Genomic DNA, 18,407 nt, shown 5'->3' on the forward strand with positions numbered 1-18,407 from the left:
ATTAATATATCTTTACCTGATAATTATTGTTATTATATATATATATATATATATATATATATATGTACAATTTGGTGATGTTAACATTGCCACTCTTTTAATTTTCTCTTTATGTTAGTACTCCCTGAAATAAAGAAAGAAAAAATAAAGCTTCCTCTAAATTTGACTCGTCTTTGTTAACATATGGAAAGCCTGGTCTAATCCTTTTCGTGGGTGTTGGGCTTAGCGCCAATGGACTATAGCTCGGAGAAGGCCGATCTATGTTGGGCCATAAACAGCGCTTTGCTTGGGTTCCATTTGAGGGGCCATGGGCTTTAGTAGCCCATTGGAACTTTGATGGGATTCTTCGGATTAGTAACCTAAATTACTATATTCGCTAAGTATAATCATAGATACAAATTTAGATAGCTCTCGCACACATCGGTTTAGTCTTGGGTCCAACTCACCTGAAGCCCAGCAGAGTTGAAGTTAAATAATATTTTAGACTCGAAATTAATTTTGAGCGGAGCTTGAGTTGGTGTTAGCTCGCTCAAGTTGAGCTCGACTATATATATATATATATCCATAAGCTTGACTTGAGCTAAGTCTCTTGAATAATATTTTAAGTTTGAAATTAATTTTAAGTCAAACTTAATTCAAGTCTAATTTGTTTAGGCTTAGTGTTTACGCTCCTAAATATATAAAAGTTTATGATATAATTACTAAAATTTATAGACAATTAGTACATAAAAAAAGAGTTTTTGCATCACTACTAATATATTCTGCCTTGTTTCTATGCAGCCATTTTATTTTATTTTCTCTTTCTTTAGAGAGGTTTTGTTTTGAAAGACAAAGTAGCCCCCATGTGTTACTGTACGTACATGCCTAGATATTTTTATCCTAATACCTTTGTTGTCTCGTGGCATAACTATTGACTCATTATTGAGCCAAAGAATCTTCCTTTTTCTCTTTTTAAACTTTCTAAAGACTAATACTCAAAATAATATCTCCATATTATTACTATATGAAGACCCTCCTCAGTCCTCACCCCCCTATACAACCTACCTACCACATATCATAAGCCCCTCCCCCTAAGTAAGAAAGAAGGAAAGAGACGCCCCCACGCCGCCTGCCGCCGCGCGGGCCCCGCCTTCCACAGTGACTCTTGTGGAACGTTTGATTCCAATCGCTAAGATTCAAGTCTCTCTCTGTCTCTCTCTGACCATTACTTGCCATCTCTCCCAAAGCTATTTACAAGATCCCAAATCCCAAATCCCATCCCACTGCTAAATGGATGCTTACCATTCCCATCCACAATCCCGAGCCACCGTTTTCGGCGGCGGCGGCGGCGGCGGTGGTGGCGATGGTTTGAGATAGAGTGGGGAAGAAAAGGAGGAGGAGATAGGTGTAATAAGAGATAGAAAGAGGTAGGTAGGGTGAAGGATTTCGCGATGTTGGGTTCGGGATTGAACCTAGTCTCCACCGTCATCGGGTTTGGTATGAGCGCTACCTTTATCGTGTTCGTTTGCGCGCGACTCATCTGCGGTCGGATCCGGTCCAACGAGTCTCGCGCCGCCCCGTTCGATATCGAGCTCCAGTCCGATCTCGACGAGCCGGTTAGTTCCCACTCACCTTTCTGAACCCTCGATGATTATTTGTATTTTTCCTTTTTCTTTTCTATAGAGTTTTATGAATCAGGAGAAGGAGGAATAAGGTTTGGAGAAGAACATGGTCCATGAAACTAATAATTGATGGGATAAGAACCCCCCCCTGGAAAACGGATGGGCCCACATCTTTAAGTCTTTAATTGTGCTTTTTTAATGCTTTATAGTGAATAATTATTTAACTATTTCTAGGAAATATCTAGTAGTGATCTAGCTAGATATAGAAAGACTCTTAAGATATTAGTTGCAATGCTCCAAGGTATATTGGATGGCCTTTTGGATGCTTTTATCTTTGCAGTCAGTCGTTTGCCACATCTAAGAGAGGTTGAAGTGCTCATTGATGATGCTTCTGCTGAGTTTCACTTCATAACTAAAGTAGCAAATCAATCGCTTAGTGTTTTTTTTTGAAAAGGAAAGAGACTTCTCTCTGGTGAAATATAAACTTATGTACAATATGCAGAGGCATCTCTTATCCTTTCATTACTTGATGTGCAAGACAAGTTCGTTGGGAAGAGGCAAAATGTTTCGTGTTAATATCTTAAGTTGCTCAGAGAAAAATCCACTTTGGCTCGTGTTTGGATGGTTGAACTATTGCGAAAAGGATCTAAGTTTATGTTAACATGTCAAATATGTTGATTCTTTATTAGTCATAACTTGGTGGAAGTGTTTTATCAAAGTCTGCCCCAGCAGCTTTTCTTCCAAGTAGACGATAAGTAGCATTTGCATGCAAGGGAATTATGATTCCAATTGACATTTATTTATTTGCAACTTTGGCCAATAGTCAGAACATGCAATTAGTGGCTTGGAACCTGTTGCTGTTGCTGCTATTCCAAAAATGAAGTACAACAGGGACGCTTTCCGTTCCAAAGAAGATGCCCAGTAAGTGGCTCTGTATTGTGGACTTCCTTTCTTGATATGTTGCCTCTGCTATTGCATACTGCATCATGTAATTGTCAACTCCCTTTCTTGATATGTTGCTTCTGCTATTGTAGATTACACAAAGTACGCAGTCACAATTGAGTTTAAATACAAGACATATTATAGTTTATTAGAAGGAAATTTTTTTTATTTGAAATTGCCAAAGTTCCTTCTGCTCTCAATATAATTGTAATAAAGTAATAAAGCCATCCATGGCAATCTCCCAGTGCCTTCGACCTGCACTGAATTGTGCCATGATGACTCATGAAAAACTTGTCTGCTATCAAATTGCATCCACTGTGCAGACTTTTTCCTCCATGCTTATCATTGTGAGAGCTAGACTAGTATTTTTTTCTCTTCAACGACATCTTTTGTTTGTCGACAGAGTGCGCTCAAATTCTTTTCCTCATCCATTCATTTCTCACTGGACACCATTACTAGCTTTGTTACAAATGAAAATCTATATGTGCAATTACTTGATTTGAGGAAATGTTCTTGGTACCATGAGTATGTTTTAAAATGTCGGTTTCTCTGAAAAATAAATGTTTTAAAAAGTTTAAATGTGCATAGTGTTTTATGGACGCAGACTACAAAGAATGGATTGTCAGCCATGTACAGTTAAGAGTTGATTTTTTTTTCTTTTTATATGTCAGGTCTCGATGATTGCAAGGCATTCTAGTTGTCATGAAGTATCTAACATGTCATGACATTCTTTTAGCACATTAAGTCTTTCAGTTATATATTTATATGATGGATTCAGTTATTACTATTGAATGCTTTAGCTCAGAGTGGTGCTTCCATAGGGGCTCCTCCCAGCTTTTGTTACTTGTCATTGATGGGGAGTAAAAAAAGATCTCGTTCTTCTTTCTGCACATATGCTGCAACTCTAACTGTCCTTTTCTTTTTTTTTTACTTCAGTTAATCTTTACGCAGAAGTAAAAAAAGAAAGTTTTTATCTTTCCCAAAAATTTACTGTCATTTTTGCTCCAACAGGTGTTCAATTTGTTTAGGAGAATACGAAGAGAAAGAGATGCTCCGTATCATGCCGACATGCCGGCATAACTTTCATCTTGCCTGCATAGATGAGTGGTTGCAGAAACAGCCGACTTGTCCGATCTGTCGTCTACCATTAGGTGACATATTTGAAGCAAAATATGCTTCAGCTTCTGCACTCAGAGCCTCTGACGGTCAGTCTAACCAATGGCTACATCCCAGCCATGTCCGTTCAGAAGGCAGAGAAGATAGCCACATTCGACATGAATCCGTGTCTGTGGTTGTTCCTGTTCCACAAGAAATACAAGAATCCAGAAGGTAATCAGGCAGTGATGATTAGATTCAGAGACTGATGAACCCTTACTGGTGCTTCTCAAAATTTCCCATCTGAGCCAGTTTACAACTACAGAGACACAAATGATCTTTCTTGGCAGTAACAGGCATGATATTTGTTATGGATTTCAATTTATCAACAATTGCAGAAGTCGATCTGAAAGCCCTATGGGTACAAGAGATACAGGGAGTGACTTTGTACGCTTGAGTCTAGTCATCCCTCTATGAGTGGGAGCAGCGAAATTATGCTGCTAGGCGACTTAGTCTGTAAAGCTAGTGACTTTTGATTTTTTATCAATGCTTTTGAGTTGCTTGCTTGTTATTTTATACTTATGCCTTATTGGATATCATAATATATCTGAAAGATTATCAGGACAACCTTTTAAACCCAAGGACGGGGAAAATTTCTAGTTATGCCAATTAGATAATGATGATAATAATCGGATATTATTATTATTATTATTGGATGATAAAAAATTTAAAGGAAGGGAAAAGTGGTAATAGCCACTGGCATAGTGCTCTTTTAGTTAGAGGACTCATATTATATGAGATTTCTTAGCCTCAAAGCAATTATATGAGGGTTTTAATGTTCGAATTCTGGATAGTATTTATTGGAACAGTATTAATTAAGTTATTATTATTTTTTAACAAATAAATAATAAGATAAATAAAGGTGATAAGTGGATGTCGAGTGGGTGTCCCTGGGATTTGTGCCGGACGAGGGATGACGCGCGCGGGAGTCCTCTCCGCCGCCCTTCTTCCCAACCCTTTCCCTTCTTCTCGCCGCTCGTCTCGCGCCAAATCTCGACGCGCTCGTCCCTTCTGGATCAGTGAGTATCAAATCCCTTCTGTAAAAAATCCCGAGATTTATCATCCAAATCAATTCTTTCATCTCTTTATCACTTCCTTTTAGAATACTAATCTGAGAGACTGTTTGATGTTTTTGCTAGCATTGCTTGAGATCGAAGCAGTTATTATGTCTCTAGGTTGATAAATTTTCTTACTTTTCTCAATTGGCAGTGTCGGCATTAAGTGACGATCCGATTCGCGGATGGATTCTCACGGAAGGGAAGGCTACTCAGATTACACGGATCAGTCCAATTGGGGGAGGCTGCATCAACCATGCGAGCCGCTATGATACTGATTCCGGTTCCTTCTTCGTGAAGACGAACAGGCATGCCATGCTTCAAAATCCTGTACAAGAGTCAAGTTTCTTCAAATTTCGTATATTATAGTGAGACTAGAGACATATTATAGTGGATATTTATTTATTTTTAGTTTAATTTCCTTTTTTTTCAGATTGGTTCATATTTTATTGGATTTATACTTATGGTGACTTCAAAAGAGTTTTTTTTTTTTTTTTCTGTTTTTGCTAAACTATTTTTGAAATGTAAGTTGCCTGTTGTTTAACGAGGACCAGTAGAGTGGAGATATTTTGATAGTTAGATAGCTCTTCGTTGCATCAGAAGCAGCACTTGGGCTCTTCCCATGTTGTGTGTCGCCAAACTTTTTCTGGTTCTAGGATCTCTTTATCTTCTATCAGTAATACTTACAAATAGCTTAAAGGAAATGTGTTCAATTTCAATTTTAACAGAAGTATTCATACATATCTTGAAGTATACGATTGCCTGTTTCTAGATCTGTTCTTGCTTCCGTTTGTTTTTTTTATTTCACAAGCAAACTGTGGTTAATAACAATATCTTTTTTGTTATCTGGTTCAGAAAAATTGGAACATCCATGTTTGAAGGGGAGGCCCTTGGTTTGCGTGCAATGTATGACACCAAATCAATTCGTGTTCCCATGCCGTATAAGGTGGATAACGTGCAATTTATTTGTAGTTTCCTATGAAATTTCTCCAGTACACCCTCTAGCTAATAAGTAAATTATTTTGACATTTGAGTTGTAGGTTGGACCTTTACCAACAGGTGGTTCCTTTATCATAATGGAATTTATTGAGTTTGGCCCTTCTAGGGGAAGTCAGGTGATACTCGTGTATCAATACTTCCTCTAAAGCTCGCAGAGAAGTTGATCTTTGTTTAACAGAATATCTGTCCTCAGTCAGTTTTAGGAAGAAAGCTTGCTGAAATGCATAAAGCTGCAAAATCTGATAAGGGCTTTGGTTTTCATGTCGACAATACTATTGGCAGGTGAATTTTCTTCTCTTAAACTGATTAACCTTTTAAGATCATTTTAAGATTTGCAATTAGGGGTAGCAATTGTATTGTGTTAACACTAACATGAACACAACCCGTTTGTTAAACAAATTGAAATTCTAAACACGAATGTGACCTATTTGTTACACAGATGACGCGACACAACACGACCTATTTGACCCGTTTAATAAATGAGTTGTGTTTTTAACATAACATGGTTAAACTGTTTACATGTTACCACAAAAACATCTACAACAAGATTTAGAATATATGTAGAATTTTACAACCAAACTAACAAAAAAAATTTAGCATAAAAAAATATTTATCTTACAATATTGTGGCAATAATTAGCAGACAAATAGCAACAAAATTTAGCAGCAATAACATGAAATACAATTGTCATCATAAACATATTACAATTCTTTTAGACTTCTCATATTTCCACAAATTCAACATACAAATAAGCTTCAAAATTGACAATTTATTAAATAGATACAAATTGGCGATTTGTGTGGGAGAGGGAAAAAAAAGGATCTCCAATTTAACATCACTAAACTGGCGATGTGTGCTTCTCTAATAAAAGTAATAAAAGATCTGAACTGCACAATATGTAGATATTCCTCCTTTGAAACTTCTTTCATGTTACAGTTATCTGTAAAGCAAAAACAGCATAGCTGGATCAGCACCTTGTAACTTATCAGAACAACCTTTCACATATCAATGTATAGATTAATCAAGCTGGATGAAAAAAATGTATAGCTTGACAATAACAACATTTTAGATAGACTAAATGACTTTTCGCATATCAATGAATAGATATATAAAGTTGGATCAAAACAATGTATATGTATTTCTCTTTTGAAATTTCTATGCTGATACAGTTGTATGTAAAGCATTGAATGAAGGAATGATTGCCAACAAGCAAAAACACAAGAAGCGAGCTCGCCAATTGAATAGAAAGTCAATGTTGAAATCATGTAAGTAAGAGTAATCACTAATCAGTTAGGTTGGCAGAATATAAAATAAATTCCACTGCTAAAAATGCCCATCATGATCTCATATTAGTTTTAAAGACAATTAAGTGCATATATGATATTGAATTCCATACAGTCCTAGGTGCCAATTAAGTGCACATATGATATTGAATAGTCTTTGAAAGACTGATATAATGGTATGTCCATTTGACATGTGCTAGCAATTCAGTGATTGGGTCATACTGAGCAGTCCTAGACACCAATTAAGTTGGCATTCCCCAAAGAATTCACATAATCAACATGCTAACTAATAAATACCTCACCTTACAATATTAGTTTCACAATTGATCAAAGGATCGATTTCTTCTGGTAGTGTTGTCCTGCATACCTCACCTTACAATATTAGTTTCACAATTGATCAAAGGATCGATTTCTTCTGGTAGTGTTGTCCTGCAGCCTCATTCGTAGCTCATCATTCTCCTTCCCCAAATCATCACAAGATTCCATGACCCTCTCAAGACCTTTTTCATATAGACCTGCAGGTGCAGCGGCCTTCAAATCCTTTGTACCCCATGATGACCATCTCCTCCTCACTGCATTTCCTCAATCCTTGGGCAGTCATGCTCTCGTCCATCTATCATCTACATCAGAAGGGAAATTAAAAAAAAACTGACACAACCTCAAATACGAAAAAAAAAAAACCTAACAAAGAAATAAATAGACATCGAACAAAAGGATAATTAAAAAAACATTGTACCTAGTATTGCTCCAATAAATAGTTGCAAAGGCCCTGCGCTCCTCGATGACAAAGATCTGATCTTAGAGGCATCAGATAAAACGATGGTTTGTAGATGGCTTCGTATGAGCGATCTCTGACGCATATTGGTTTCCCGTCATTGTCTCTTCTCCGGCGAGAGCTAGGATTTCGGACAAGATGAGGAGTGCCATCTATTTTTACCAGTCACATAAGGAAGAGAAGAATGACAGAATAAAAGAGAAAGGACTAGCGCAAAAGCTGTCTAACTTACATAGGGTATATGAGATGGGTTAATAGGGTTGGCGGGTTAACTGAACCAAATTCAACCCAGTATAATTAAACGGGTTGGAATCGGGTTAGTAGTGTAAACACAAACAGAACATGAATATTAAATGAGTTGACTCGTTTATGACCCAAACCCGATTAGATTAAACCATAACCCATTTAAATATCAAGTTATCGAGTCATGTTGACTTTTGCCACTCCTACTTGCAATTTTCTTAGAGACCTCATGTTACATTTGGTTGATGTTTTCTGTACATGCAAAAAGTGGTTCTTAAAAGCCTCATGGCTTCTCTCTGCTTCCTTTGTTGAAATTGTATCGCAATTGCATAACCCTTTCTTCATGCTGTAGGTTTTCCTGCTTTTCCTTTGCCCAATCCTAGTATGGGGCTCTGCATATAGTTGTTGATCATCAATACTGTAATCCTTCATGTAGTTAATTATTGTTTAAGCACGCAACATTAACACATCCTAGCTCATCTGACTGTCCTGTTGTAGTACTCCACAGATAAACACTTGGACTTCCAACTGGATTGAGTTCTTTGCTGAGCATAGATTGGGCTACCAATTAAATCTAGCGTTCAACCAGTTTGGGGACTCTAGCATATATGAAAAAGGTACAATGAGTATTGAAATAGTTACATACCAAAATAGTGCATGCATTATTAGTAGTTTTATTGCATCATGAGGAAGTAGCTGAGATCTTGGTTTGCAGTGAGCTGCATGTTGTTTCACCCATCATGCTAGGCTCTTTCCATAATTCTTATTATAAGATATATATATATTCATAATTGACTTCACCATTCATGATGATAACTTAAATCACTACTGGTGAATTATAATCATTTCGCTAGTTAGGTTAGTTGTGCTTTTCTTTGAGTTGCCTTTGGAAGAGCCATATATTTTGCCAATAACTGGAAGATGCTCACTTCCTTTGGCAAAAGCATTAGCTAAGACTCGAGGCTCTATTGTCCCATCTGTCAGTGAATTTGGGTCTGAGGTAATTTCTGGTTACAAATAACTGCATATATTTTAAAAAATAATTAAATGTTGATTGATGAAAATCAGGAGGCATAGCATCATGTTAAAGCTAGTGAACCGAGATATTATGATCAAGTTATTGGTCCCTGGTAATAAGTTCCTCTTGTCACTTTCAACTTTCCAATATCCCTTCAACAGGTCAACGTTTGTTGAAGAACATGGGAGCTCTTTTCGAAGATGTCGTAATTGAGCCATGCTTACTACATGGGGACTTGTGGAGTGGAAACATTAGCTCTGATAAGAATGGTGATCCTGTTATATTGGATCCAGCATGTTACTGTAAGTTTAGCTCAGTACTTATTTACTACTACTGAATCTGAAGGTTGACCAAGTGATAAATAAAAACTTCTAAGCCTTAGATTCTATTAAAAGACATCTATTTTAATCCCAATTAATTTTATTAGAGTGGAAAACAGCAATTGTTAATTAAAGCAATTTTATTTATTAAAAATGTCCATGCACCAAGGATAATGTGACTACGTGCTATCATTTCAATGACAAGGATTCTAAGATTTCAGATGTCCTAATTTAACATTTAGAGTTCTCTGATAATACAAAGTTTACTATTGAACTAATTTGACATTGTGGATAAGAGCTGGACTACAAACTTTTGGTTAATATTTGACGAAACTGTGCAACCTTTCCACCTCTGGATTTGTTTTTCAGAATCTGAAGACATGAGCAATGAGTAAAAGATGTTAACTTTGTCTAAAGTTTTTAACATGAAGTTTATAGTCCAAACTTCATGTTGATCTTATGCCATGCTATAGAATGTGTCCTAAAAGCAATTTTCTCCTTGTAATAATTTATCCGTTTTCTTTATGTATCCACAGATGGGCATAATGAGGCAGAGTTTGGAATGTCCTGGTGTGCTGGATTTGGCGGGTCATTTTATAATTCGTACTTTGAGGTATCACCTTTCTCATCATATAAGTGATAAATAACAGAAGCAAGTAAACTTCACTCTGGAAGCTCTGGAAATAAACTTTTACCTATATGGAACAGATAGCGAGAATGGATGTGTACAGTTGACTGATATTATGGTAGTTCTTAAATGTTAAAAGTGCTCTAGTAGTAAAAAATTTTAAATTTTAGAAAAGAAAATTTGGAATATTGCAAGAATGGACTTCCTTATAAGGGTGGTGCTACTGTGCAAGAATGTTCTGCACTCTAGCCTTCAATAAGAAGGTCAATTGATGTCACCAAAATTTGTGCATGATTGAGATAAACACATGGCTGCTATAATCGATGGTGTCACTTGTCAGTTTATTTCTTCAGAAGCAAGTATCATCTTTCTTGGAAACTAGTGCATCTTTCTTGGAAACCAGTGGATGATGGATGATGGATGATGCAGAGTTGCCTTTTCTGAAGTTAGATAGATGTGTACCATAGTGCTTGAGATGTGTGGGTTGACATCATAGTTCTGTTTATTTGAAGACAAACTGTACACTATCACTTTGAGAAACACAACCATTATTTATTGATCTTATATTCTGGAGCCTATTTTTTGCAGTCTTCTACTCCTCATTTCTCTAAATGCAAGATATACCGTCAACTTATCCATTTTTTGGGCAGAACTATTATCTTTTATTGGCATAATTTTGTATGCAGGTGATGCCAAAACAGCCAGGCTTTGAGAACAGGAGGGACCTGTACATGCTCTACCATTACTTGAATCACTACAATCTTTTTGGTTCAGGATACCGATCATCAGCCATGTCGATCATTGATGACTACTTACGGATGCTAAAAGCTTAAAGCATCCTCTGGTACAAAACCACTTCCAAGTTATTGTAACTGTTGAATGTAGATTTTCTGAATTTCTCGTTCTTGTGAACAAAAAAAGAAAAGAAAAAAAAGAAAAAGGAATTCACTTGAATATATTTACGAACTTGGAAAGATCAGCATTACGAACTTGGTGGGCTTCCCAGGACCCTATGTTGTATCTATTATCAACATGTTAGTGCTTCAGAAAACTACCCCTTGGAGCCGTGGCTCGAATCGAGCCTGAGCATTCTAAGCTTGAATCTAGCCAATGCCTAGGTAGTTGACAGATTCGGCTTGGCTTCTCTCTAGCTGGCTTGGAAGCCGTTACATTTGTTAGATCTGAAATGTAACTTCTAGTCATCACTTGTCGAATAAGAATAGATTTATTCTGATATAAACCTTCTTACACTGATATAATCTCTCATCTTTTCTATATATCTAATACATTACTATTTTTCTCTGGAAAGTCACTTTAATCACTCTCTCTTTCATCTTCCTTCTTTCTCCTCTTATCCCATATTTTAATTATTTATCAAACTATTATTTCAATTTTATGTTATATTAATATATAACTAAACACTATAATTTATAAATTTTCTTTTATTAGTACAAAAAAAAATTGAAATAATTGTAACAGTGTTGATCTTATTCTTATTTCTGCAAGTAAATCGTGTAGGGCTTATAAGGAGCCAGGATGGCACATCAGGTAGAGGTAGGGCTTACAAGGAGCCAGCATGGCATCTGGTTCACGTAAGCTGGCCCGTGGGCCATGGCATGGGTCATATCAAATGTCCGTATCTAATCTGCTGGTGATTTCAATTTGTTTTGAATTACAGTTGACAACCTACCGAAAGAGATAGAATATATATCTATATATATATATATATATAGTACTATTATTAAATTCCACATTCATTAATACCTCCTCCATAAGTGATAAGGGTACAATCACAGAGAGTTTTCTAAAATAAATATAATTTAGGGTGATGAATAGTACTATTTTTTTATATAGACTCCTCTGGCCGTCGTAGAGAACTATTAAAGGCGGTCGTACTCTCTCTCTCTCTCTCTCTCTCTCTCTCCCTCCTTCGCATAGTATTCTTCATGCTTATGCGAATTATGCTTAGATTATGAGTTCCGGTCGATCTTGAGAAGAGATCTACGTGAATGGGTAATCTGTAACCGTGGTTAGTAATTAATGCAAAGTCTCTTTTTATTATTCCATTCACTTATAGAATGACGCCAATACCAATATAGTTTATTTTTACTAGCATAAGAGAAATTATGCTGACATAAATTATTTTAGTATTTAGTTGTATACTAATATAATATGTAATAACTATACTTTGTTGTCATATAAAATTGAAATTATAGTTTAATAAATGATTAAAGTAGATTTTATAATTGACAAATAAAGATAATAAAGAGAAGAAAAGAAAAAAAAAATAAGAGTGATTGAAATAATAGTTTATTTAAATAAATTTTTTTAAAAGTGTAAATAAGTTGAACTTGAGTTTGACTTTACTTGAAATTAATACAATTGAGTTCGAGTTCTAAATAAGCCCAATCAAACAAACTCCAAAGATAATTTAATGTATTTAGAGAGAATGATAGTTATAAATGTGTATGAACTCTATCAAGTTTTATATATAAGATTAATCAGCTAAAGATTCTCTTTGAAAAAAGCCAATGAGCTTTTTTTGATAGTCTTTTAAGTTTAAATGGTTATTTACTAGCAATACTAGTAAATAACCATTATTTTTTCTATTAAGAAGAATATCTCCTAACCCAACTAAGTTATATTATTTCGAAGAGACATATCTCCCCAGAAGGTCAAAATGAAGGACACAAATCAAATCAAAGAGAGGAAGAAAATTAGGCCATTCTGAATAAAAAAAGAGACTAAGTCTACCTCAATGGGCTACGTAATCAGCAGCCTAATTGTAATTGCAATCCTTGTAAATATAAACAAAAGTACAAAGGCCAAAATGAGATATTAATTAGTTTTCTGCACTGAGCAATGATATTCTTGATGCACCAAAGAATTTCTTCAAACCGATTGACTACCGAGATGATCTCCCAAGAGGAGAATTCCCAGGCAAAGAGCAGAGTGGTGCCCAGGTGATGATATCTGCCTACCAACACAGTCCCCAGCTCTAGCACTCTTTGACTGTTGGACAAATAAGGAGGCTTCAAGTTTTGCCTTGCCATCTTCAATGAATCCATCGATCGACATGAGTAGACTAGTCTGATTCCGAACTAACCCCCAAAGAACGCGTTAATGTAAACTGGATTCACCTCACCTCACTGGAGAAGCACTGGATAATCCAATTCCTGATGGCCCGCGATAAGGAGTGAATTGTGATGCTAGGAATATTAAGTTAAAACATTTATAGATGCAACAGCTACTGTTTCCAACTTAGATAGCTACGGTCTTAGAGAATTTTCTGGCTCTTATCTTTAATGATCAATTAATGAAGGGGAGAAGGTTATGGTGGACCAACCAATCCATCAATAGACAATAGGTAGATGCCACTTGCCTTTTAAAATAAAATCACGTCGCAAAATTGTTTTAGAGATAGTTGCATTTTTATTTTATATTTTAATTTCCTCGTCGATAATCACGAGTCTCCAGTGAAACCATGTGTGTATATAATTGAAAATAGTCTTAACTTCGTAATTTAATTAATTTAGTATAGTAATTGGCATAGTATATCAAGTCTGTATAATCCTTTCCGTACTCAAATCGGTCGGCGTCGCTGCTGACATTATGAGCTCCAACTATCCAATAGAAAGGCGCCACGTTGACGACAAGATATTTGTAGCCGACTAGGATCTTAGTTTTGTCTTGTATTTGCTTTAAAAAACTATTTGAGGTTACTTATCGTTGGTATATCATGTATCATCCGTCATCCCTCGACTTTTGTGCTTTTCAAGTTAAGCTAAGCTCCAAATATCTTTTTTTTTTTTTTTTTTTCATATTTATTGCTATTTTAAATCTTATTATGTTAATATATATATATATATATATATATTATTAATTTTGATTCTTGTACTTTACATAGTGTTTTGAAAAATACTTAGAAAAAAGGAGAGTCGAATTATAAATAATAAATAGACAAAAGAAACATAAGATTTTTATTTTATTTTTATTTTTGCTCTTTCGTGTTTTCTTTCACTTTCTAGCTGTTGCAAAAGAAAATTATTTTTACTGACATCCACACAAATAAAAATTTAAAAAAAAAAACAAAGAAAGAAATAAGTAAACAGTAAAGATTCCTCAAATCTCTCTCCGTGTCTCCTTCCTCACTCCTAGATAAACTCTCTCAACAACCATCTTTACAGAAAGTATTCAAACGGTTTGCGGTTATAATTAATCAGTAGGTTTAAGAAAATTATATTCTAGTGGGATTTAAAATAGTTTAGCAACATTTTATTTTATGACCTCAAAAGCCTTTTTATATGTCACGTCGCACACAAGTCGGACCAAAAAGATAAGTAGGAACGTACACCAAGAAAAAAAAAAGAGATAAAAGGGGAATATGATTACAATTATTATTATTATTATTATTATTGTTGTTCAACTTACTATTCTAATAACAGACTAATATATAATTAAATAAAGTGGCTCGCACACTGCTATCAAGCTTTCTAACCATCATATATTTGTCGCACTTGTCATATTTAATTATTCCCCTCTCCCATTAGAAAAGCGACTGTGGGTTAATATCACCACAACCCTAAAGTTTCAAGTGTTTTGCTCTTCAGGTAACAGCTAATTGCTAGCGAGCAACTCCCAATACCGCGTCTCATCTCTCTCTTCTCACACGATGGCGACGAACTCTCTCACTCCCCGCGAAATCCCCACGCTTCTCTCCCACCCGCTTAAATGCACCCCTCTCTCCTCTCACGAGCTTCCACTCCAAACAACATGCGCCAAATCTAAATCCCCTACTCCACGAACACTTTTATTTCTCTTGCCTTCCCCACCCTAATTAAGCTACCTTAGACTATATATAGATATAGATATAGATATTCATAGGGTTCTTATAGGAGGTATAGGTCCTATAGAGGATATATATATATATAAAGACACATAAGATGGATCACGACCACCATTATTCCCACGTGCACAGGTCACAACCGTCATCGCCTACCGGGAGGCACCCCAAGTACCGCGGCATCCGGTGCCGGAGCGGCAAGTGGGTGTCGGAGATCCGCGAGCCGCGGAAGGCAAACAGGATCTGGCTCGGCACGTACCCGACCGCCGAGATGGCTGCGGTCGCCTACGACGTCGCGGCGCACGCCCTCCGGGGCGCCGATGCGGTGCTCAACTTCCCGGACGCCATCGCGTCGAGGCCAATCCCCGCGTCGGCTTCGCCGGCACACATACAGGCCGCGGCCGCCACGGCGGCCGCGGCCTGCCTGCCGAAACCGGAAGGTACTCAGAGTCAAGGTGTGTCCGGAAATTGTAATGCGGGAGGGTACATGGACGAGGAGGAGATCTTTGACATGCCACAATTGCTAGTTAGCATGGCGGAGGGGATGATGATGAGCCCTCCGAGGCTGAGTCCGACCACTTCCGACTACTCACTGGAGACCTCGGATCAGGGGGGCAGCCTTTGGAGCTACCATTAATTAGTTCGATCGAGATCGATTGGAGATTTTAGTAGCTATTAGTAGTATGTGTGTATGATCGATGCATGCCTTGGATCAGTTTGAGTATTACCCCCTTTGAGTATAATGGAGACATGTCCACGCCTCTTGCTCGTTTTGGTAATCGAGATTGGGGCCTTTTGACTTTGCAATTCTCGAAGCTTGCCGTTTATGGAGATGTTGTAATTATATATATATATATATAATCTATCTGGTTAATCCTACTAACTTGCGTGCTAATTGCGATGCCGTTGGATTGGTATCGGACGTCTCAGATCGCTACTGGAGGTCACAGCTACTACTAAAGAATCTGTGATACGTGGGAACGACTCATTCTTCTTATCGTATGAAGGTCCGTCCTCCAATATATGGTTTCAACTTAGGAAATTAATTAATAATGGGAAAGGTAACTGAGCTGAGTCTCCCATATGTTCTCTCGCCAATTTCTTTCGCATGTGGTGATAGGCTAGTTCGATCTTGATGTTAGCTTAATAAATACAACTCTTGAGATTTTTTAGGTGAATAAAAATGTTCCACGGTCCACAGACCAACCAATGGATCGAATTATGAATATAAGAATATCAACATGGATATTTATATAAAAGAGAATATTTGTACAAATATTATAAGATAAGTACTTCATTGACCAACTAATTCTTTGTATATATGTATAGGATATGGTCAGTTTTCATGGAGTTGGATGTGTACATTTCCGATATCACATATGATTGGATAGCCAGATTCCACAGCTCTAAAAGGCTTTGCTAACTTCCAAAGAAACCAGCACGGATGTGACTAAATAAGTAAGATGAAGTTGAACTCGGGAACAGTAGGATTCCCAACTTTTAAGTTTCAAAAGTTAGAACTTGTTAACTTTTTTTTTTCCTCCCTTAAATTTCAAATGACCCTACCGATCATCAAAGCTCTGCAAGTCCATTACACAGCGTATATATAATAATGTTCCGTAGCTGTCTATCTATTTCTTATTCCAATATTTTCCAACAGCGTAAACCTGGCTAATATGCATAAGAAACAAAAGTGAGTTCTTATTAGAATGTTTTCATCTCTCTCCATGCTCAGAGAGAACTTGATTCACTAGTTACTGATTGAAATGGACGAATACATTAATGTTCACTGGTGAAATCTTCTCTATCCCTTTCCCGAAGTAATGAGCCATTTAAGATGCCAACCATATGGCCATAAAATTGTTCCGCCTTACGGTACACTTTTTTCCCTCTTTGATTAGATAGTGACGCACGAACAGTTCTACCCCAGATTCACGTCGATCTTTATGGTAAAAAAAGAGATGGGCTACGGAGACCTTTCCATTTGATCGATAGAGAATTTATATGTTAACCATTGATTAATTCAACATCCAAACTAGCTATTCTTAATACATATACCTATAAGAATAAAAATAGGCACTAAAACACAATTACTTATTTTGAAAAGTCAAAGCCAGGGAGTCAAAGCAGCTCATTCATGTTTTTGTACATAGAGATGTAGAAAGAAGTTACTAATGCTCTGTGTTAAATGTTACTACAGAGTTTAGTAACCAAAAATTTTCACACATTTGGAACATTTTAGAGTTCTTGGACGACGTCGGTGGTGTGCATGTACCTGGTCACAAAGGAACCGATAATATTTTTGCTCTTCCACGTGTGAGCACATGACTTTGGCTTTTGCCTTTATTCTCTCGTACTCCTAACACGCACGATTAATACTTAATCGTTGTGTTAAACAAGCTGCTTCGTTAGGTAAGAGGGCCGGGATTATGTAATGTACTTGTACCTATGGAATGCATGGGCAACTATGATCTTAGATGCCCTCTTTGCAGTGGTAGAAGAAAGTCACGAGTTCAAATGCTTACGAGTGTAAATTTAGGAAAAAGAATTAAAATGGATGATTCCGCTTCATAGAAAGGGTTGTCGTTGACTGTCTATATATATAAATATGTTGATCGATAAGTCCATTACTATGAGCCGACCACTACGAAACAAACAAGGAAGCATCCAACTTGAAGACTTCCTTTCTTAAAGAACCCAACGGGTGGAAATTAACACGTGTGCAGTGACACGTCTGGAACATTGAGCAGACACAGTCGCTAGCATGATCTTGGGTGGATCTCGCCGCGATGCCCCACCGTTCAAAAGTTGATGGCGAGACTCACTACATCCCAAGCTAATAATAATACATTTGGAAGGAGGGGTATGAATACGTGTAAGCTCACGGTACGATCTACCAGCCCGTATGATAGTAATATGATGCTATAAAAGCGATAGGGGGGGAGAGAGAGAGAAGAGAGGGGAGGTACCAAAGAGAGGCGGGGAGATAGGAAAAGGTTTTTGTGGTAGTTGGGAATCGGCGGCCGCCGCGAAGTAGGGAAAAGGCGTCGCAGTCTTGTGTAGATATCGTTGAATGGGTCGGGGGGATTGGAGGATTGCTGGGGCCCGGGAGGAAAAAGATTGGAAGACAAGTGGGAGTGGAGGGTCTTGGTTGGTGGAAGGTCTTCTCTTGCTTTTCGTTTTGCAACTATTATCCTTCCGGCTTTATCCATTCTTATTTTTTTCTTAAAAAAAATTAAAAATAAATTAAGGGGATCTTTTGAGAAAGTACCAACTAAGTTGGATTATTTAGATTCATTGCGAGTTGATCTTATGCTGATTGCCTAGGGTGCACCATCTAGTGCTTATTAATATATTAACTATGTGGGATTGATAATTCTTATCTTGCCCCCTCAATTCTTCGGTCCCCTCGTATTACTTTTTTAATTTGTGATTATAGTCGTTAAATACACATGATGGTTTAGTCACACATTAAAAAGAGAGTCAAAAGTGAAAATATTTATATAGATAACCAAGGCTTTTGGGTTTAATTAAATTATAAAATT

General features: G+C 36.9%; 3 protein-coding genes across 3 annotated transcripts; all 3 read left to right on the top strand.

Annotated features, from left to right (window-relative positions):
- Nucleotides 1-1,033: 1,033 nt before the first annotated feature.
- Nucleotides 1,034-4,214, top strand: LOC140784127 (putative RING-H2 finger protein ATL69). Its single transcript, XM_073131346.1, has 3 exons — nucleotides 1,034-1,595; nucleotides 2,425-2,522; nucleotides 3,555-4,214. Exons 1-3 carry the CDS (start codon nucleotides 1,431-1,433, stop codon nucleotides 3,874-3,876), a joined length of 585 nt encoding a protein of 194 aa, XP_072987447.1. The 5' UTR covers nucleotides 1,034-1,430; the 3' UTR covers nucleotides 3,877-4,214.
- A 353-nt stretch (nucleotides 4,215-4,567) lies between these two features.
- Nucleotides 4,568-10,998, top strand: LOC140784126 (protein-ribulosamine 3-kinase, chloroplastic). The gene is made up of 9 exons (XM_073131345.1): nucleotides 4,568-4,717; nucleotides 4,908-5,061; nucleotides 5,609-5,699; nucleotides 5,794-5,868; nucleotides 5,946-6,034; nucleotides 8,552-8,670; nucleotides 9,233-9,373; nucleotides 9,928-10,004; nucleotides 10,706-10,998. The coding sequence occupies exons 1-9, from the start codon at nucleotides 4,612-4,614 to the stop codon at nucleotides 10,850-10,852; spliced, it is 999 nt and encodes a 332-aa protein (XP_072987446.1). The 5' UTR covers nucleotides 4,568-4,611; the 3' UTR covers nucleotides 10,853-10,998.
- Nucleotides 10,999-14,685: 3,687 nt separating this feature from the next.
- LOC140785298 (ethylene-responsive transcription factor ERF026-like) lies at nucleotides 14,686-15,669 on the top strand. Its single transcript, XM_073133127.1, has one exon. It carries the CDS (start codon nucleotides 14,963-14,965, stop codon nucleotides 15,497-15,499), a length of 537 nt encoding a protein of 178 aa, XP_072989228.1. The 5' UTR covers nucleotides 14,686-14,962; the 3' UTR covers nucleotides 15,500-15,669.
- Nucleotides 15,670-18,407: the final 2,738 nt, after the last annotated feature.

This window comes from Typha latifolia, chromosome 3 (assembly GCF_019914945.1).
Source record: "Typha latifolia isolate L0001 chromosome 3, TyphaL0001v2, whole genome shotgun sequence".
NCBI lineage: Eukaryota > Viridiplantae > Streptophyta > Magnoliopsida > Poales > Typhaceae > Typha > Typha latifolia.